Here is a 23,176-nt window from a genome sequence, read left to right as displayed (position 1 = left end):
AATCTTTGTTACTTCTTTCCCTCTGTTTGCTTTGGGATTAGTCTGCTATTCTTTTTCTAGTTCTTCAGGTTTGCAGCTGGGTCTTTATTTTAGCAATTTAAAAAAAAATTAATTTTAATATTTGATTTAATCTACTATATTAAAGATACTATGATTTCATCAACATAGAATCATTAAGTTTATATTCTTTTTTCATACATCTTCAAAATCTGTTGTGTATTTTACATTACGAGCACATCTCAGTTTAAACTAGCCATATTCCAAGGGCTCAAAGCCACATGAATCTAAACCATCTAGAAAGACACTAGCCTACACCTTTCCACTGTCTGATACATCTACTTGAAGACAGCATGTGATTGTCTGCCACTCTCCAAACTCTATGTCCTGTCATTATAGATTTAGATCTAGATATACAAGTAGCAGAGTTTATTATATAAAGCCATATAAGGCCAGCACTATGTCTAGTACCAGATAAATGGCAACAAACATGGCTGACAATGGGAGTTAATTCAACCATTCATCTATCTGCAGATAACACAAATAACTGAATGCACAATCTTTTTTTTTTTTTAAAGGAGGTACTTGGGAGATTTGGGGAATGAACCTGGGACCTCACACATGGGAAGCATGTACTTAATCACTAAGCTATACCTGCTTCCTCAATCTTTTTCAACATAATTTCTAACTATCACCTATATTTTCTTTTTAAATCTACACTGTGTATATGCATCTCTTTCTCCTATGGCACTCCATGAGGGAAGGAACTGTATCTATCTTGTTTCTCATTGTATGCAGAGTAAATGACAATATTTGTTAAATGAATGACTCTTGCTATGCAACGATTATTAGCCTGAACTAGCTTGTCATTTCATAATCAGTATTTTCCAACTAGCCAAGATGCAGTACACATTTTCTCTATGAAAACTGAACTGTTTTCTTCTCAAAACAATTTCTAATAGCCTAGCCCAAACATCAAAAAGTAATCTTGAAATTTCCCATCAGTATGAATCACTTTATTTTGTCTTAATCAGACTGTCTTCCTCCAAAACACAACAAAAGTAGACTGACTGAGGTACGACTGAACAAGTACAAGTGAAGAGCCTTCTCCATCAACCTCTCAGACTTAAAGAAAACACCACCCACACACCTGGAAGGAAAGAATAGTCATTGCTTCCCACCATACTGTCAGTAATGGCATAGTTCTTAAAAGCTCTGATACTTCAGAGGCTTCTTTGGCAGACCATGCTAAGTTGTACAACAAAAATATAATACTTCTGTAGCCATGATAAAGAAAAACCTAGAACTGGTAAATGTCCTGTTCTAAAAAGTGAACTAAAAGGGCATGCAATATCATGACTCAAGTGAAACTTATTACTCCAACAAAGAAAAAACTCCAAACCCTTTCTTTAATGATAGGAATAATACTGTGTTATAATGTCATTTTTCTAATCTTGAGATAATAGAAATAATTTCATTTAGTATAGGACCTGGAAGAATTCAGGAGTCAAGAGCAAGAGCAGCTCTTTTTATTCTTTTACAACAGAAGGGCACTGTAATAAAATTGGTATTACATAAGTAATTTGTACTCAGTTTTGTAATTTTGGCACACAAAAACTCCTAATTAAGTGAATCTTGTTTTATAAACTACTGGAATGCACATACATTTCATATCATTTAAAACATTTATATATCTATTGTGTACAAATCACTTTCAAAAATTGAATCATGTTAAAAATGTACTAAAAAAAATTACTTGTCTCTTCTCTCTTTTGGTAAGTGTTCTAAAATTGGGGTAACTTCAGCATCCTCAATGTGTTTTGTTTTTATGGTAACTTTGGTAACCACTGGAGTCATTGCCTTGGAAAGCAGGGTCTTGGTCTTGATCGTCCTGGTGCTTTTTCTTCTTTGTCTCTTCTTCCCAGAGGCCATGTGCATTATAACACTGGTCTGTAGGTCTGTCTCCACCTTTGTGGTGACATCTGCAAAATCTTCTAGCTCTGCGGTACCATCTTCCACTTCCTAAGTCTCTGGGTCTGTCATCTTTATCTTCTCTGGAGGTTTTTCAACACCTTCACAGTGCTGGTTTCTGTTATTTCTTCAGAAACTTCAGAGCACTTGGATTATAAACTAAGGATATTTAATTCTCCCTGAATACAGAATACTCCAGCAGCATGAGTCTAAACGAAATACTTCAAATTCCAGTTATCATGCATGTTTATCTCTAGAGTCTGCCACTTCTCAACCAGCATCTGCTCAGGTTTAAGGATGGATGCATTGAAACACGCACTAAACAGCCAGAGTGGCTGGAGGACAGTTTATTAACTGTACCATAAGTCTCTGCCCTGATTCAGGGCAGAAAATAACAATCTGCTTCAATGTTAAGATCAATGAGTCCCTGATCATCATAAATATCTCCCAGTTCACCCACTACACTGATGTCCCATGCAATGGGGACACCTAAAAGGCTCCTAGAATAGTACAGAAGTTCTGTACTGAGCTGTGCTCAGATGCCTGTGCACTTTCTGTTGAGGTAGAGCAGTAATAATGAAATGTGCCTCCGGTGAGCCTGGCCAGCAAGCAGGAGCAGTAGCTACTCACTAGCGTGCAAGCAGCACTGTAGATCGGCAACTCTAAGCAAGGCAGGACACTGGCTGCCCCACCTGAGGCCTCTCAGAGGCCACCTTTGGCTGTGACGCCTCTGAGCAAACCACAGCCAAGCTGCTAGCCAGGTTTCCCTTGATGCCTCTTTCTTCTTTTTTAATGTAAGCATTGATGGCTATAGATTATCCTCTCAGCACTGCATCTCATAAGTTTTGATATGTTGTGTCCTTGTTTTCATTCATCTTGAGATATTTACTAATTTCTCTTGCAGTTTTTTCTTTGACACACTGACAAAGAGTGTGTTGCTCAGTCACCATACATTTGAATTTTCTAGTTCTCTATTATTGATTTTCAGCTTCATTCCATTACAGTCATAGAAAGTTTTCTGTATTATTATAATCTTTCTAAATTTATTGAGACCTACTTTGTGACCTAACATGTGGTCTATCTTGAAGAATGATCCATGAGCACTTGAGAAAAATGCATATCCTGCTGTTTCAGGGTGCAAAGTTCTGTATATGACTGTTAGGTCTAGTTCATTTATTGTATTATTCAAGTTCTCTGTTTCCTTACTGATCTAAATGTTCTACCTATTGATGAGAGAGGTGTACTGAAGTTTCCAACCATTATTGCAGAGATGAGTATTTTGCCATTTGGTTTTACAAGTGTCTGCCTCATATATTCTGGGGTACCCTGGTTAGGTGCATAAATATTTATGATTGTTATTTCTTCCTGGGTGAGTGCCCCTTTTAGTAATAAACAGTGTCCTTTTTTTTTTAAAAAAAGATTTATTTATTTATTTAATTCCTCCCCTCCCCCGGTTGTCTGTTCTCTGTGTCTATTTGCTGCATCTTGTTTCTTTGTCCGCTTCTGTTGTCGTCAGCGGCACGGGAAGTGTGGGCGGTGCCATTCCTGGGCAGGCTGCACTCTCTTTCGCACTGGGCGGCTCTCCTTATGGGGCACACTCTTTGCGCGTGGGGCTCCCCTACATGGGGACACCCCTGCGTGGCACGGCACTCCCTGCGCGCATGAGCACTGCGCACGGGCCAGCTCCACACGGGTCAAGGAGGCCCGGGGTTTGAACGGTGGACCTCCCATGTGGTAGACGGACGCCCTAACCACTGGGCCAAGTCCGTTTCCCAACAGTGTCCTTTATCTCATAAAGTTTTACATGTAAAATCCATTTTGTCCAGTATTAGTATAGGTATCCCAGATCTTTTTTGGTTTCTGTTTGCATGGAAAATCTTTTCCCAACCTTTCACTTTCAACCGATTTGCATCCTTGGTCTAAGGTGAGTCTCTTCTAGATAGCATATAGATGGACCACATTTTTTTTTTTTAACATCAGTTCTGCCAATGTATATCCTTTGATTGGTAAGTTTAATTCATTAACATTTAAAGTCATTACTGAGATGATAGTACTTACTTCTACTATTTTATCCTTTAGTTTTTATATATCATATCTTGTTTTTGTCTCTCTTTTTACCCTTTTAGTTACCCTTATTGACAATCTTCATTTCTATATTCTCCTCCAAACTTCTGTCTCCTGTCTTTTCCCTTTAGCATTTTTATTTTTTCATTGTAGGGCAGGTTTCCTGTTAATGAACTCTGTTTCTGTTTATCTGTGAATATTTTAAACTCTCCATCGTTTCTGAAGGACAGTTTTGTCAGATAAAGAATTCTTAGCTGGCAGTTCTTCTCTTTCAGTGCCTTAAATATATCATACCATTGTCTTTTCACCTCCATGGTTTCTGATGAGAAACTGGCACGTAATCTTATTGCTGTTCCCTTGTATACGGCAAACGGCTTTTTCTCTTGCTACTCTCAGGATTCTAACTTTATCACCGCCACCTGACATTCTGATTAGTACGTGTCTCAGAGGAGGTCATCAGAATTTATTCTGTTTGGAGCACACTGCACTTTCTGGACATGTATATTTATGTCTTTCATAAGAGTTGGGAAATTTTTGGACATATTTCCTCAAATATTCTTTCTGCCCTTCTTCTCTTCTCTTCTCCTTCTGGGGCTCCTATGATGATGTATTTATGCATTTTGTGCTTTCACTCTATTCCAAGACCCTGCTCAATTTTTTCCCATTCTTTTCTCTATGTTTTCCCATCTATGTGATTTCAAATGTCCTATCTTCCGGCTGATTCTTCTGCCTGTTCTAATCTCCTGTTGCATGCCTCTTAAAAGTATGATTAATCTTCTATTGTCTCTTTTCCCATAAATTCTGTTACACTTTGCATACTTTCGAATTCTTCTTTATGCTCACCCAGTGTCATCTTAATATCCTTTATGTCTTTAGCCATCTTTTCCTTTATCTCCTTGAGAACTGATTTAGGAGATTTGTTTGAATATCTTTGATGATTTTTTGTAAAATTTAAAAAATCTCTTCTGACTTTTTACTTTGGGCCATATCACCATGCTTCTTAGTATGGCTTATAATTTTTTGCTCATGTCTACACATCTGATTATCTTGATGAGTTTATTCTAAAGGTCTAGGGGGAAGCGGATTTGGCCCAATGGATAGGGAGTCCTACCACATGGGAGGTCTGTGGTTCAAACCCCAGGCCTCCTTGACCCGTGTGGAGCTGGCCCACATGCAATGCTGATGTGCGCAAGGAGTCCCGTGCCGTGCAGGGATGGCCCCTGCGTAGGGGAGCCCCACACACAGGGAGTGCACCCCATAAAGAGAGCTGCCCAGCGTGAAAAAAGTGCAGCCCGCCCAGGAGTGGTGCCACACACACAGAGAGCTTACGCAGCAAGCTGATGCAACAAAGAGTCATGGATTCCGGGTGCCGCTGATAAGAATACAGGCGGATACAGAAGAACACACAGCGAATGGACACAGAGAGCAGACAACTGGGGGGAGGGGGGGAAAGAGAAAAAAAATCTTTAAAGGTCTAGGGATTTATTGTTGTCTTTAAAAAAAATTTTTAAACATTTTTTTTAAAGCTTTATTTATTTCTCTTCCCCTTCTCACCCTCCCTCATTGTCTGCTCTCTTGTGTCCATTCGCTGTGTGTTCTTCTGTGTCCATTCTCGGTGGCACCGGGAATCTGTGTCTCTTTGTTGTGTCATCTTGCTGCATCAGCTCTCCATGTGTGTGGCGCAACTCCTGGGCAGTCTGCACTTCTTCCGCACAGGGTGGCTCTCCTTGTGGGGCGCCCTTCTTGCATGTGGGGCTCCCCCACGCGGGGACACCCCTGGGTGGCACGGCACTCCTGGGGCACATCAGCACTGCGTATGGGCCAGCTCATCACACGGGTCAGGAGGCCTTGGGTTTGAACCGTGGACCTCCTATATAGTAGGTGGACACTCTATCAGTTGAGCCACATCCACTTCCCTGTTAATTTCTTTGACATTTGCTTTGCCAGTTATTTCCCAGCCAAAACAGGGCCAGGGAACCTAACCATTATAAGGGGCCTGGGAAGAGGGTCAGGAAAGACACCAAAAAGACTTTTTTGTTGATAATCCTAGTCTGGCTGGCAGATGGTGCTCTTCAGCAAACTGCTCCCATACCCTTAGGAAGGCAGTGTGATTTTAAACCTCCACTGGCTCCTCCTGTCAGAGGCAGGATCACAATAATGGTATGGAGACCCTTGCTAGAGTGGGCTAAAACAGTGGGACCCAGTGACCTAAATTCACCCACCTAAAGCTGGATCAGTTCTTGACCATGCCCCACCCTATTCTCAGGAAGGAGGGCTTCCATGTACTTCCCAGTCCACGTCAACCCACTAAGGGTCAGCCTGAGGATGCTTGCCTTGAGAGTGGGGGGTGGGTGCCAGCAGCTGTGTTGGAGCAGGTCACTCACAGCTTTTCACCAGTTTCTCCGGCTATTTGACTTGCTCTTCCCCGAATGCTGCACAGTGCTCCCCTGGCCTCCAGCACCCCAGAACAGCTGTTTCCGACAGCCTCTGCCTGTCCATCAGCTGTACTGGAGAAGGCACGATCCCAGCAGGTCTCTACTTAGCCATCTTCCCTGGAAGTCTCTGTGAATATGTCTTTTGTTTCTAAAATTAGCTTAAGTCTTCTAGTCAAAGGACTAAAGAGGATTTCACTATGTTAAAAGAAAACACTCTTAATCTTTAAACCTTAATACTCATTTTCCAAAGTCGTGCTGTAGAGATATGTGAGTGGTCTTTTTCTTGTTAAGACAGACTACCTCTCAGACTTTAGCAATCTTTCTCTGAAACCACAATACTCGGAAAAATCAATCTCTTATATTTGTCAGCTTCTGAATGAAAAATTCTGTTTGACAATATAGGTCATAACTGAGTTATAAATACAATTCAGTACAAAGTTCAAGTGCTTTAAAGTACAAATTCTTGGGTCTGGTGGTAAGAAACCCATTCTTAAATAAAGTAAAAATTTCAGTTTTCTCTCCATTGTGTGAACGTGGTTTAGGGTGCTGCATTTGAGTCAATGAGAGTATTCTAATATTTTTCAAGTTTCACTGGTTCTATTTATAAATCTGCCACTATGCTGATTCACAATTTCTTTTTGGTTAATTTTTAACATTTTCAGAGATTTGGCTTACCTGTTCAGCAGGAAGGTACACTAATAGAGTAAAAGAAAATGAATCTCTATATATCAGTGTGTTTACACTGTCTGGATTAATCTTAAAGTCTGAGATTTTAAAAAAATGAGACAATATTTTAAGCTACATTTAAAGAAAATGTATAGCATGGAGGTGAATCCTGAAATTTAGTCCAGACAAAAGGTCTGCTTCTTTTATTCTGCCCCAGACACTACCTTGACAAGGACAAGAAAATAATTGATATGACTTTCAATTACTTTATGGAAATTGCTAAAAATGATATCAAAGATTGCTTTTGGTCTTTCATACGTATTTGAAATAAAAATTATGACACAACAAAGCTCATGCTAACAATATTTAGAAAGAATGGATTTAAAAGTTGAAGATATCAGAGTTTGTGTGTCAGGTCCACCATTTTTCACTTGTCTGGGCAAGATGCTTAGCTTCTCTGAGCCTTAGTTTCTTCACCTATAGGAAAACTTAGATTCAATTATATCACAGGGTATAAAATACTTTTATGATCTTTAAAGACTTATACAGTATGTATTAGTCAATATTATTTATAACACCTAACATTTACATACTTTTATATTATCAATACTCAATGATTTTCATATATATTCAACTAAAAATTGGTTCTTCAAAAGGCCTATATAAATTTCCATAACTGCAGTTAGCTTATTTTATGCCAGCTCTACCAATTCATAATTCAACTGTAACTCTCAAGCTGGGTTTGAGGAAAACAACACTAAGGATTTTTTCTCCTTTGAGGCTGAACATTTCTGCTTCAGTAAAATGAAAAAAACAACAAAATTCAAAGTTATTAGTTTCAACCATGGGAACCAACATGAAATTGTCAATAGACAAGTAAAGTAGATTTTATGAATTTAAGTAGCTGTCAAAATTCTTACCCCTCTGGTATCCTTGTTTTGAACACCTTAAACTGGGTCGAGCTTCAGGCTCTTTGTATTGTCTGTTCCTTCTAACCACATCTTTCTTCTCCCTATGCTTCACTTTGCTGGCTCTTCCTTGTCATTCATGTCAGTGTCATCTCCTCAGAGAGAACTTTGTTGCTCACTTTTATTTATCTGAAGTTGTCTCTACTTCTATCACTCTTTTATCACATTCTTCTATTTTATTTATATAAGTTTTTACTATTTGAGATTGTTATCTGTTTACTTGTTTACTCCCACTCCTTTCTGAAATATAGACTTCATTTCTTATCGAATGTTCTCGACAAGAAAGAGAATGAAAACAACATGCTTTTCCCAGTTGGTTCAGAAAAGTAGTCCACTTATTTTTCTTTGGAATCCTTCTAAATATACTCCCAAGTTTTTGACTCTTGGGATTAAGAGAGATGCTCACCTGTTGTTTGTTACTTTGGCAGGCTGCACTCAAATGCTTAAACCACAGCATTGCATTCATCCTATTGCCAGCTTGAAATTTGTATGAATTTCCTAAAATTATCAAAAACAAGGGGAAAAATGATAAAGGACTATGACATGATACTCCTGCCAAATATCAAAGAGCAAAATAAGACATGACCAGAGTTCTCAGGCTTATCTACAGTTAAGTTGGCCATAGCTCCCATTTGTCCACTCTCCCTCCATTTTCCATCGAAAGACCATTAATATAGTTTTCATAAAAACCTTGGCTTTTCTGAAATAGTTCTATTAAACATGCTTAGGAAACTTGAAGGAAAACAAAGAATTTATTAACTAAACCTAATGGAAATGATCTCATTATCCAATGTAATTTTCTGAAAAATGTCTTTGGGATTTTGGGGGGCTGGGGCTTTGAACTCAGAATATAAAACAAGGAGTCCTTACTTTATAAATCAATCTAATCTCAAAACAAGACCATTTTGGTACTTTTTTTCCTCTCTATGTTGAACATATTTGCTTACTGAAGTTTTTACTTAAAACACTGTATTGTCCTAAAGGTAGAATAGCTGTTGATACAAAATAACATTTGAATAAACAGAGGTCAAAAAGTAGTTGTAAAGTCAATAAAAGGTAGTATAATTCCATTTCAGTTGCGAGTTGCTGGATAGAGTGGAAGATTCTGTGCAGATATGAAAGAATTTCCTTTCTGGTTTCCTTTCTGGTGTTTGTCCAGGGCTGGCAGTTGTTAGGAAGGGAGAGCAGCAATCGAGTAAAGATCTTTTCTGATGGACCACCTCCACTACCGGCACAGGTAGGAGGTATGATTTGATTATACAAAGCCCACCCTCCAACCTCTCTCATCTATTTCACAAACACCTATGGTCACGAGCCAATAATTTTATGCATAAGCTGCTATGTATTTTGCATGTAAAGTTTTATAATTATTTGGAAAGTAATTTGAGAGTCAAGTAACCAATTAAGTTAATTAAAAGTAACTGAAGAAAAACCGTTTCAGTGAAAACTGCTATACTGAGAACGCTAGTTGTTCTACAGCTCACCTCTCTCGGAGTCAGTCAGCAAGAAGAGGTCTGGATGTTCTGGGTCGTCAGCCATCATCACCATCCATCCTACCACAGATACATTCTTATTTGATGTGGATTTAAACTAAGAGATAAAAAAAGACAGTTAGTGGAAATATAAAATTTGTGGCTCATCCTAAGCAAAAATTAATTATTAAGTAGTTTCTTTTCAGTTTTACCAAATAAGAGATGGAATTTGTGACCTTGTGCTGATCCAGGTCTGCTCAGGCCCTTTTACTACTAAATGTCTCCTAAGCATGCCCTCTTTAGGTAGCTGCCTATTTTCCAGACCTTTCCCCAGCTTCAAATCTTCAGCAAAACCTCCCTGTTCTATTCACCATTCACAAAGAGCATAATCTATTAGTAAATCCAATCAATTCATCTATGTTTTATGTGGTTGCTGTGTTATCCCTCACAGGAAACACTTTTTTTTTAGAAGGTACTAGGGATTGAACATGGGACCTTGTACATGGGAAGCAGGCACTGAAACCACTGAGCTACACCCACTCCCCACCCTTGCATTTTAATAATCATCACGCTTGAAGATTTAATAAATCAGCAATACTATCAGATATTTCTTAATATTATATTCTTATTTGTATTTCTCAAAAAATGAGTATTCTAAGCATGTATTATTTTTCTAGTTAATTATTCTTTTATTCTTTTTATTGTTTAGTCATGCTTCTTTTTTGAGTCAAGAAAGATGTAATAAAAAAATAACAGAAAATTAGGTCAATCTCCTTTATGAACATACACTTAAAAATAAAATATTGGCAAACCAAATCTTGTAGTTTATTTAGATTTATCAAAGGAATGTGAGGTTGCTTAACATTAGAAAATCCATTAGTGCAACTAATTTGGGATTATTTAAAAAAGAAAAAGGTTAATTCAATTTAGGAAAAACTATTAAAATCATATGATCAACTCAATAGCTCATAGCACTTATTAAAATTTAATGCACATTTGTGGTGTGATAAAAACTTAGCCAACCAGGAACAGAAGGTGTGGCAGATTGAATTATATACTACAATTTAGACATGCTCTTAATCTGCATTCTTGTGGGTGTCAACCCACAGTAAACAGGACTTTGTGAAGATAGCTGAGGCTCAACTTGACTGAGGCGGGCCTTAATTTGGATTACTGGAGGCCTTGTAAAGAGGAAGTCACAGGGAGGGAAGAGCTAGAGCAGGAAGTTAGCAGGGCCTGGAAGAGAAAGGAGAGGACCGCCATGTGACATGAAAACAAAGGATTGCCTGTAGCCACTACCAGAATGTGCTACAGTCTTTGGAGAGAAAGCAAAGTCTTGCCTTGCCTTACCTAGATTTTGGACTTTTCTCAGCAAACTGAAATCATGAGTCAATAAACTTCTGTTGCTTAAGCCAACCCACTGTGTGTTATTTGTGATAGAGGCTCAGGCACATTGGGACAGAAGGGAAATTTCTTAATTCAATAAAGAGGATCTTACAAAACAAAACAAATCCACACAAAAAGCAAAACAAAACAGAGTAGGGGGACAAAACCTCCCAGAAAACACACTCAAGGGTAAAATGCCAAATATATTTCAAAATCAACATCAAGATAAGGATGCCCACCATTGCTCTTTCCACTTAACACTAAATTGGAAAACCAAGTCAGATCAATAAGACAACCAAAAAAATGAAAGGTATGAGGATGAGGAAGAAATAAAACCGCTGTTACACACAAATGGTATTATCTGCACAGAAAATCCACCAAAATCTACCAAATACATTAGAAAGATTAGCAAGGTTGCTGGGAAAAGGTCAATATAAAAGTCAAATTAATTCTATACACTAGAAATATAAAAGTCAATTACAAAAAAAGGTATCTTGGAATACAATAAAAGACATAGAAAAGTGTAACAGCTAGACATTAAAGATGATGCTGTAATGATGTCCATGAAAAGGAGAAAATGGCTCAATGTTGTAAAGATCTCACTTCTCCCTAAATTTATAGATTCAGTGTCATTTCAATGAAAAATCTGAGTAAGGTTTTATGTGGAACTGATTCTAAAATTTATATAGAAGAGCAAAGGACCAATAATAACCAAGACACTCCTGAAGAATTATGCAGAACTTGCCCTGCTACACATCTCTATGACGTAGGAAGCTTTAGGAACTAAGAATTACTCTTGGGACAGGAACAGACCCGTAGAGCAAAGAACCCGTGCATAAAAATGCAAACTGATTAGTGGACTATGCAGATCAGTGAAGGAAGGATAACTTCACTAAATGTTACAACACTACCCCCTCCCCCACCGATTCCAGATGAATCAATGACTTTAAAGTAAAATGCAAAACCTTAAAACTCTTAATACAGTTTAGCATCTTAATTAATATAGTAGGTAATATGAGAATATTTTAGTGATCTCAGGTTAGAGAAGGATTTTATAATATGACCCAGAAAGTTAATACCATAAAGGAAAAGAAAGATAAATTTTATTACTTTAAAATATAGAACTCTTCATTAAAATACACCAAAAAGAAAGTGAAAAGACAAGCCAAGAAGATACTGACAACAAATTGGTAATAGATTAATCTCCAGAATACATAGTAAGAAAAGCAGAGATCCCAAAAGAATAGGCGAACATTTATACAGGCATTTCAAAGAAGAATCTCAAATGACCAATAAACGTGAAAAAAAAATTTAACTGGTTAAATAAAAACCATGAAATACCATTTCACACTTAACATTAGCCAATATTAAAAAGCTGGCAGGGAAGCGGATCTGGTTCAACAGATAAGAGTGTCCACCTACCACATGGGAGGTCTAGGGTTCAAACCCAGGGTCTCCTGACCCGGTTGTGAGCTGGCCCATGCACAGTGCTGATGCACGCAAAGAGTACCATGCCACACAGGGGTGTCCCCCGCATAGGGAAGTCCCATGTGCAAGGAGTATGCCCCGTAAGGCGAGCAGCCCCATGTGAAAAAAGTACAGCCTACTCAGTAATGGTGCCACACACACAGACAGCTGATGCAGCAATATGATGCAACAAAAACGAGACACAGATTCCTGGTGCTGCTGACAAGAATACAAGTAGACACAGAAGAGCATGGAAGCATGGACAAAGAGAGCAGACAACGGGGGCGGGGCGGGGGCGGGGGGAGAGAAATAAATAATCTTAAAAAAAAAAAAAAGCCTAACAATAAAAAAATATGGTAAGGATGCAGAAAAATTCTCTGATGATTCTGATAAAATGTTCTATTTCTCCACCCTGGATAGAAAGTATATAGGTGTTAATTATTTTTTAAAATACATGAATATTACTTATCTTCTTTCTAGGTATGATGTTTACCAATTAAAAGAAAAAAGGAAAAAGAATGAACATTAAGGGTACAGCATAAGTACTGCAAAAATGAAAGCTAAAGGAACTGGGAAGTTTTAATACTATAAAAATAAAATTGGTAGTATCATGAACTGCTGATTTGATGGCTCTAATTTAAAGTAGACAGAAAATTTCTAATATTCTAATATTCTCACCAACTTAAAAAAACCTCTGCTTCTTAACTGCTTCCTTTTTAAATAATAAAAAAAGTAACCCAAGCACCAGAAGCCATTTCATATATGGAATTAATCATCATTTGGGATATAACCCTTCAGAAATTTTTCTATGATCTGTATTAGAGGCTTTTTGTTGTTGTTGTTAGTTTTTATGTAGAAATGGCAGCATATTTATTCTTTGGTTTTCACCAGTCAGTAACTATTTCCTTATTGATAAGTACTTTGGTTTTATCCAGGCTTTTGCTATTAAAACATTACAGGAATAAATAATCTACAGGTATCTTTGTGCACTAGTTCAAGGATTTCTGTAGAACAGATACGCAGTTGAGGGCTCGCTGGGTATTATTAAATTAAATATTGGCTAGAACTGCCTACCTCAGAAACAACACCAATTTAAGTTTCTGATAACTATGTAGTTTATGTTTACTCATAATGCAGCCAATGCTATATTATCAATCCTTTAAAGTTTTCCCTAATGGCAAAACAAATCTGTTATTTTCTTTAATCTGCATTTTTTTGAGTGAGGTTCAGCACACCTTTTCATGTTTATCAGCCATTTGAATTTTGTCTTCTACTTATCACGCTTTTCTGATTTTCTATTTTTGTTCTGTTCTGAGTTGTGGGAAGATCTTTATACATATCATAGATTAGTTTTTCAGGTGCAGGCTTGGTTTTGAAATTGTAATGAATCAAAATTTATTCAAATACCTACTAAGCATGCAGAACCATATAGTCACAGGTTCAAATATACCTGTAAAAATTTTATAGTGAATATACTTCCAGTAAAGTTATTTTTATGTTTTTGTTTTAAAATATTAAAAAATAAAGACATAAAATAATATCTCCCCTTCTATCTCCAAGCCACTCTGCTCTTCATACATAGAAAAAAAAGATTTTACTCTAGAGAATGATAAAATACAGGTGTGTAAGCTTTCAGACCCCCCCTACATATATGTATATATATATTTGCACAAATATATTTTCATTAGTGATTTCCCTCCTACCTTTTTAATTTTGAAAAATTAAAACTACTGAGAATTTGAAAGAGTACTTCAATGATTACCTAAATTCTCATCTACATTTTCCTTCATTTGCTCGATCTGTCTGAACATGTAAGTGTAAGATGCAGATATCATGTCACTGAAATGCTAAATACTTCAGTACATATCTCCTAGGAACAAGAACATATTCCCACATAACCACAATATAATTATTGTACCCAAGAAACTTAAGATACTGTTATAAAAAATCGATATTAAAATTTTCAACTGTCCCAATAATGACCTTGTTTTTTGTTTTTTTTTAACCTTAACTCCAGGATTTAATCAAGGTATATACATTGCATTTAGTTATCAAAACTCTTTGGTCTTTTAATCTATAGCAGTCCTCTTGTACCCCCTACCCCCACCTCCACCTCCACCCTCTACTTCTGGTCATTTTTAAAAAATCCAGGGCAGTTTTCCCGTAGGATGCCCTACAATCTAAAGATGCCTTATTTCCTATGATTAGATTTAGGTTAAATAGTTTGGGAAGAATACAACATAGGTAGTACTGTATTTATACAATAGATTTTATAATACTTGAGTGGTTGCTTATGTACGGCAAATATTTTCCCCCAATTTGTCTGCATTTTAACTTTGGTTGAAAATTAAAAAATTTTTCCCTTCACTGCTTTTAGTTCTGTGTCATCTCTTCTATCCCAAGACTGATACTAAGTATAAACAAGGACTTGTCTCTATACTTTTTATCCTATTCCCATAATTCTTTCTCTAATTGTAACCAAAAGATTTAACTAAAAAATGAAGAATATAGTTCATTTCCTTCTCACTCAATTTGATGTACTCACAACCCACTATACTCTAACTTCTGAATATTCCATAACATTATTTATCAGAAACTTTATATAATTAAAAACCCAAACTATCATAATATATTGTAATTCTACAATTATAAACAGCAATTCTAAGCACAAAAAGATATTTAAAACATAAGCATCATCTGACAAATACAATTATCTTATAACTTCTCCAATTTAGCTCTTTCTAATTAAAGTTAGGAAAAATACACTATTTTGAATCACTTTTTATAATAGTTGATGTAAGTGAAATTTAGCTAGCAATTATCTCAAAGTGATTATGTGAAAAATTATTTGTTCCGTATCTAAAGACAAAGGATTTAATTTAACCTGTTATCAATCCTTTTTTTTTTTTTCCCCCTTTGAGTAAAACAGTAATAAACAGAGGCAATTACTCTGCAAAATATTCTAGTGGAACTAATCTGTATAATTTTGTCAGGAATGTCAGCATTATAGTCAATTTGGCCAGAATACTAAATAAATAAATCCATGGAATGGTCATAATCACTCAGTCCTTTATCTCAAAGCAACAGTTATAACAACATAGTAGTAAGCAAAAGAGCCAGTGCTTAAGAACAGGTATGAATCATTTAAGAACAGTTCAAAACCAAAATAATGCATTATATGAGGAAACATATTTGGTAAAACTGAAGAAAAGCAAGGCAATGATTAACACAAAGTTCAGGACAGGGACAAGTTGTGGGTGATAAGGAAGGAAGGAGAGACTATCTTGGAAGACTTTGATGGTTCAGGCACTGTTCAATTTCTTTATTACACCAGGGGCTACCTATGTACTTTTGGTTTAACTGAAGAAATAAAACTGAGGATAAAGAAAACCATCTCTGAATTATGCAGTGCCATATAAATAGAAAAAGGACTTATTTTTCACTTTTTCAATTCCCCCTCCCCGACCCAATACAAAATTTAGAAAGAAAATTCCTCCCAAAGGGATTTTATTAATGTAACATGTAAACAAATTATTCCTCCTTTCAAAGACTTCCATTCACTGGCACATAAAACAGCACACAAGAGATTTATGGGAAGAGTTTAAATTTGGAGAAAAGAGCACTGTAAGGCTTCTTTTAGGTAAGATGAAACACAAGAAAGCTGACTAGAGTAACTATTGTGATTGCTCTTTCTTCTTTATTCTTGGGGGAGAAAAATCACTCAATCAGATAAACTTCAGATATTGGCCCCCAGTTCTCACAAGTGACAGATTAGGAACAGAGGTTCCTAGGCAATAGTTTAAAAATGGATATTTAAACGGGAAACAGTGTTTCCACCAGCAAAAAAATCTGTTGAGTTCATTAAAATGTGAATCTGTTTTGATGACAAATTTGTGAATGTAATAATAATTTAGTACTAATCGACATCAAATTGCATTACCATAGTCAATAAGGTAATTTTGAGGTGATCTGTAGAAGTTATTTCAATGACTAAGATAAATACTGGAATAGGACAATTACTGAGAAATTGAAAGGTCTTTGTTTGGAAATGCTTTCAAATTGGAAAGATTGATAGCCTCTGTCTACCAAAGAGCCCGGGGAACTGACTAGATGCTATTAGAATGTCCTTATTAGGTCTTCTAATTTATACAAAAAACAAGGCACTAGAGGTTTATACCATATTCTGAACCAGAAAGAAGCTCAAGGAAGACTTTGATGCCAACACAGATATTTGGAATGCGCAGCTTTGCCATTTGCAATGGAAAAATAGCATTCAAACACGAAATACCAAAATATGGAAAAACTGGATTTCTTTTGTTGGAATGGCCTTACTGAATAAAAATAATTTCATTACACTATTTATACCAACAGGTGTGTAAAAGCTTGTAGATTAGAAATGAAGCAAACAAAACACTCCAAATCCCATTAGGACTACTGTCTCTACAACCTTCCAGAAGAGGAATACTTACATGTTTTCTTTCTGTAGCCTTTAAAGATTTGGCAGCATAGTAGAAAAGCTGTGTTCCACACAAAGCTGCCCAATATTTTGTCCAAGATGCTACCTGGAGAGGACAAATATAGACATGAATATTGATAAAATGCTAGTTGCACCTCAATGTCTTTACATTCCTAGTGAAGTGATCTTTAGATCCATTCTACTTTAAGTCATTCAAACAGTCAAACCTAAGACTTCATGTCCCCCTCTATCCCCTTTCTTTGATGATACCCATTCCCTTTCAAATACCATAATCCCCTTGTCCTTTTCTCCTAAAAAACCCTCTCTAGTTAAATCTAACCATCTAATTACTTGTTTCACATTATAGCAGCTGAATAATGTTGGAGAAATCACACAATTCTGTTAACTGATAAAATTATGGTTAACAATATCAAATGGAAGTTGACAATACTTTCATCCAATGAAGTCATTAAACTTTGTCTCTCAGAAGACCATTATTTCATACTTTTCCTCTCTCCAAAATTCGAATACCCGTACCTCCCACAATGATCTCATGGTATACTTCTGAGAAAATGAGATGCAAATGTGATGAGAACTACCAAATTTTCACAGCACCAATTCCATCTAACTACCTATTCGTTGACTCATATACTTGGCCCTCCTTCCCGGGACAATAGTTAACCCTTCTCCTAAGGACCGACTCCAACTCATCTTTTATGCCCTAGATTTCAAATCTCATTTTCTCAAGGAATGTGCTTTTACCGCTAACCTTTCTCTCTAATGCTTCTCAATTCCCCCCAAAATATTATTATACAGATGAGCCATAAAAGTACTCCTATCTTAAAAATCCCTCCCTTGACCTATTCCCTTCACCTCCCAGACAACATCCAATTTCTCTACTTCTTTTTATAGCACAATGTTTTACAAGGTTGTCATATTCCTAATTCTACTTTTTTTTTTTTTTAAGATTTTTTATTTCTTTCTTTCCCTCCCCACCCCGCCCCCCAGCTGTCTGCTCTGTGTCCATTCACTGTGTGTTCTTTTGTGACCGCTTCTATCCTTATCAGCAGCGCCAGGAATCTGTGTTTCTTTCTCTTGTGTCATCTTGTTGTGTCAGCCCTCTGTGTGTGCGGCGCCACTCCTGGGCAGGCTGAACTTTCTTTCACGCTGGGTGGCTCTCCTTATGGGGCGCACTCCTTGAGCATGGGGCTCCCCTACGCAGGGGACACCCCTGCATGGCAGGGCACTCCTTGTGTGCATCAGCACTGCACATGGACCAGCTCCACAAAGGTCAAGGAGGCCCGGGGTCTGAACCACAGACCTCCCATGTGGTAGGCAGACACCCTATCCATTGGGCCAAGTCCGCTTCCCTCTACTTTTATTTTGACCATTTTCTCCTCAACTTACTTCAATCAAGCTTTCAGGCTCATGCCATCAAGGTCACCAAAAATTGGCATTGTACCAAAGTAGTCCTGTTTTCTCACAGGCAACCTCTAGAAGATTCTGACACAGGTGACCACTCTCTTTCCTTTCTGATATACTCTTAATTGCTACGCTTCTTTGATAACTTGTAAACTTTTCTTGTTACAGACCTTTAAATGCTACAATGTCCTATCCTCAGCCCTCTTTCCTTCTCCAGCTACACTTTCTTCACTTTCTAGTCCCACACTTTATACTATTTGTATATTAGTGAATCTCAAACCTTTATCTCTGGCCACCATTCTCTCCTGATTTTTTCAAGAGCTAAACTCACATCTAATAAACACAAAACAGTGAACTAGGCCAAGACTTACCAGCCCACCTCCCTCGTCCACAAATTTTTTCCCCCTTATTTCAATAAATGTCTACATCTACTCAGCTCAGTTCTAAACCCAGAAGTTATCTTCATTTCTACCCTTTCCTTTAGATGTCATTACACATTATTCAAACAAGCCTAGCTCTTCTCTCTGACTTCATCTCCTCCACACACCCCACTTTAAATGTTTCAGCTACGCAGGCCTTAAGAACAGGACCACCTCCAGGCCTATGCACTTGCTGCTTCTCGTGCCTGGACGCTCTTCTCTGAGATCTTTGTGTGGCTAACTCAATCTCTTTTCAGATCTCAGCAGAAACTGTCTCACTGTGGTGATACCCTTCTTCACCCCATCATTTTCTATCCATTACCTACTACTAGGGCTTATTCTGTATTTTTTTACTCATTGGAATGTAATCTCTATGAGGTGGGCATGTTGTCTCATCTTCTTCATTGCTCTTCTTAAAGCGTCTGGCAGACAATGGGTGTGGTGATACTGCAACGGACATCTCATCCTTAGTTTACTAGCTGGCCTAGGGTAGTCTCTTGATTAATGTCCCCTGCCTGTGGTTTACTGTAATGTAAACAGGAAAATTCAGACTACTTAGCTGTAAACCATTTTTATATTTTAGAAAACTCTCATTCTTCAAAAGCTTTAAGTGTGGGTATAAGTTAAATATTTACTATTCCAAATTAGATAAAACTATAATCCTACCTGGAGAAAGGAAAACTATCCTCTCCTTTCTTTAGTAGACAAGTTACTGTACTGGTGGTGTTGGGGGAAGAGCAAACTTTTGTGTTACATATCAAAGCTTGTTTCATTAAACTTTATTTTTTCTGAATACAGTTACAGTTTGGAAGATACACAATATCTGGGACTATTTTATATAGAAAAGCAACACTTCATTAGAGAGATTTAAAAAAAAACAATTTAGGACTGACAAAAATTGGCCGAATTCCATTTTTTTTAGGATACTCTTCATTCTCTTCACTAAAATACTTTTATTTATTTATTTATTTTTTAAAAGATTTATTTATTTATTTAATTCCCCCCCCCCTCCCCTGGTTGTCTGTTCTTGTCTATTTGCTGCGTCTTGTTTCTTTGTCCGCTTCTGTTGTCGACAGCGGCATGGGAAGTGTGGGCGGCGCCATTCCTGGGCAGGCTGCACTTTCTTTTCACGCTGGGCAGCTCTCCTCACGTAAGAGAGCCGCCCAGCACAAAAGAAAGTGCAGCCTTCGCACTGGGCGGCTCCTCCTTATGGGTGCACTCCTTGCGCGTGGGGCTCCCCCACGCGGGGGACACCCTTGCGTGGCACGGCACTCCTTGCGCGCATCAGCACTGCGCATGGCCAGCTCCACACGGGTCAAGGAGGCCCGGGGTTTGAACCGCGGACCTCCCATGTGGTAGACGGACGCCCTAACTACTGGGCCAAAGTCCGTTTCCCATTAAAATACTTTTAAACAATATATAATTTTAGGTTCTCAGAGCAGTTTTATTGAAGGACTATATTAGGGAGCAAAGTTTTATTTAAGGACTATATTAGGGAGCAAGGTATAGGAGTACCTTGATATAACTCCTTACTATATGATTTAAATGAAATGTTTATGGCAGGTTTAATACCATTTTAATAAAACATAATGAAATCTTACTGTAGGCTTTTTGCCTTCTTTTAACAAAGTTTTTCTCCTGAGAACACCTTGAATAGTAACGGCTCCTGGATATAAATGTACAGCCAAATCTTCTGATTCTGCAGAACTATAATAATGAAATGAAGAAAAGAACATGAGGTTTTGTCTATAGTAGTCACCAATAAGTACTTAAATAAAATGTAATTATCTTTCATTTAAAAATGTAATTACTTTATTCTAGACTGAGAAGACACTGACAATTAGAAAGGTTTAATGATCTAAAATTTATAAAGCTGTCACAAAAGTTAATTACAAAGTTATTAAAGTCAGCGGTTAGTTAAAAAATATATACTTTATTACGTAGTTGAACAAGCAAAATTAAAATATAGTAATTCACTTTTGTAAATATTAAGGATTTAAGATTTTGTTTTTCTTCTTAACATGCCAGACTGTATCATTGCTGTAATTTTTTTTTGCCATTAGAAACTTTCATCCCTGGTAAGAAAGGTCAGGATTCTATTTGTTAAAAGTATTTAAGTACATAAAACTGAAAATAGAAATAGCAGAAGCTCAAAAAAGGGAAAAGAAAAAAAAACTACACTTAATTCTAAAATAGGTGAAAGAATAAAAGCAGTAACAACAGATTAAAAAACTGGTTTCCTGCAAAAAATTTTCATGACATTTAAATGTTATCAATGCATAAGTGCTTAATTATAGCCAACAGCTAAGAAAAGAATAACTCCCAAACTCAAGATTTCCTTTTCTTAAGAAAATATTACAAAATAACCAAACATTTTAATATTTTCCCCCAACTGAGTTATGGTCCTATATTTAAACCAAGAGCAATTTCTACATGAGCCAATTAAAACATTTACACTGTTAAAAAGCTACCATTCTCTGATGATGCAACATGAGCTGCAGAATTCCTGTAATGATGAAGAAAATGGAAGTTGCCAGTTTATCCTTTTATGATTATTTAGGTGTCTTCAAAGTGACTTAAAAAATTAGAAATCATTAGAAATTTAATGCTAGAGCTATTTATATACAGTGAGATATTAGACACCATCAAACTGACATAAAACTCACTTCAGAAGTTTGCAATTTTGTTGAATTATGAATTAGTTGATTACCCATTGCCACTACCCTCCACACCACACTCCAAATCAGTTTATCATTCTTATTTTCTCCAACAGGTAATAAAGTCCAGAAAGAGAAATGGTTCAATTAAACTGAATGAACAACTGAATGAACATGAGTTTAAATATACATATATTACTTAATGAAATAGACTTGTCAAAATCGTGTTTATCTGAAAAATTCTTAAAAAAAAAAAAAGACAAAATGTAGACTTATCAGCAAAGAAATACTTTGATTAAAGGCTTATAAATAACAAGTAGATTTTTATACTGATCATCTAGTAACTAGCACAATTGGAAAGACCTGTGCAACTAAAAGGCTACCAACTTGGAAGCATTCAAAAATCTGACACAAAGATGTAAATTTTAGCAATTCATTAGCTTTGTGGATCAGAAAGAATAGTTCCAATTTATCTTTATGTTAGATCTTGGAAAGAAAGTTTTCCTGAACATTTGTTTAGTTTTTAAATCATTAAGTTGGGAAAGAACAGAAATTATTTGTCAGACCACACCCATATAATCTAATCACCAACACCAGACGGGAGATCTGTTTCCCCTGAAAGCAGGGGAATTGTACCTGCTGGCCTTCATGTGGCTTCGATAGCCATTTCGTGCCACTCTTGTCACCGGGCCGAGAGAATGGTATAATCTGTTCCTGTTGGATTCCATTATAAATTGTATACATTACATATACTGTTATTCACACAATCATTATCAGTACCTAGAACAGTATAATAATTTCTTCGAGTAATATAGGTTTCTAAATCTTACAAAAGGATAGTATGTGATTGTTTCTTTTTAAGGCATGCAGCACATATCTGAAAAATTTTTTATTGACTCTAGAAATACTTTTTAAAAATTACATAATATATATTTATATATAGATTCACTTTCATAAATCTGCTAAAAGAATCAAAGGGTAATTTATAACCACATAATACCAAAACCTGAGAAATTCTTCAAAAATTCTTTTGTTTTGCTTTAATATTGATTGGAGCAATGAATGCACAATTCTGTGATTATATCAAATACTAGTGATTGTACACTTTGGATGGATTGTACGCTTTATTAATATGGATCAATAAAACGATTTAAAAAAAAATTCTTTGGTTTCATTCCACTTCCGGGATTCCAGTTTAAATATGATGCCTAGATTTATATAAATAACTCACTTTTATTACATGTCTCTATGAAGACACCTAAAATGCAATCTGGCCTGTAAATTTAAAACTAATGTGACCCAAGCACTTTATTTTCCTTCCCATTCTTTATATTAAATCTAAGAAAACTAATAAAAGAGATGAGTGGAATAATAAATAAAGGCACTATTTTATTTCTACATGAAATGACAAAGCCAGTAAGTGATAAAAATGGTTTGAATATTTATCCAAAATGACATGTAATCTTAAAGGAAATAAACACAGAAACACAGAAATACTTTGCCTGGGAAAAGCCAAGAGTAGCACTGTTGAAAAACGGTATTTAAAACAAAAAACACTGTTTTAGCAAGCAAGATATATGATGCCTCTACTTCACAAGAATATAAGAACAGAAAATGGCACAGTAAACAATTGAAGTACTATTTTCAAGTTTGCTATCTATTCACAAGTAGTATTTTTTTATCCTAATTCTTTCTTTACTTTTTATTATTTCATGCTTGAATCTTGCTGGGCAGCATTAATTTAATTGTTCCAAAAAGTTTTCCAAGTCACTGATTTAAAATTGGCACAAGTACAG

At 36.4% G+C, this 23,176-nt stretch overlaps 1 protein-coding gene and 1 pseudogene across 4 annotated transcripts in view; both read right to left on the bottom strand.

The window, feature by feature from the left end:
* Positions 1-23,176, bottom strand: part of RALGPS2 (Ral GEF with PH domain and SH3 binding motif 2) — a 219,544-nt gene that overhangs the window by 7,030 nt on the left and 189,338 nt on the right. For 2 of the 4 annotated variants that reach the window (XM_058274793.2, XM_058274798.2), the window contains 5 exons: positions 22,017-22,094; positions 20,325-20,430; positions 16,896-16,988; positions 9,586-9,691; positions 8,508-8,599 (listed from right to left, as the gene is read on the bottom strand). In XM_058274793.2, coding sequence (XP_058130776.1) covers positions 8,508-8,599; positions 9,586-9,691; positions 16,896-16,988; positions 20,325-20,430; positions 22,017-22,094 — 475 coding nt within the window. The remainder of the gene's footprint in view (positions 1-8,507; positions 8,600-9,585; positions 9,692-16,895; positions 16,989-20,324; positions 20,431-22,016; positions 22,095-23,176) is intronic. The other 2 variants (XM_058274797.1, XM_058274799.2) reach the window with 1 other exon arrangement.
* LOC139436346 (DNA-directed RNA polymerase I subunit RPA43 pseudogene) lies at positions 1,257-4,912 on the bottom strand (annotated as a pseudogene).

This window comes from Dasypus novemcinctus, chromosome 13 (genome assembly GCF_030445035.2).
Source record: "Dasypus novemcinctus isolate mDasNov1 chromosome 13, mDasNov1.1.hap2, whole genome shotgun sequence".
Taxonomy (NCBI): Eukaryota; Metazoa; Chordata; class Mammalia; order Cingulata; family Dasypodidae; genus Dasypus; species Dasypus novemcinctus.
The sequence above is the reverse complement of the archived record's forward strand: the minus strand, read 5'-3'. Positions and strand labels throughout refer to the sequence as shown.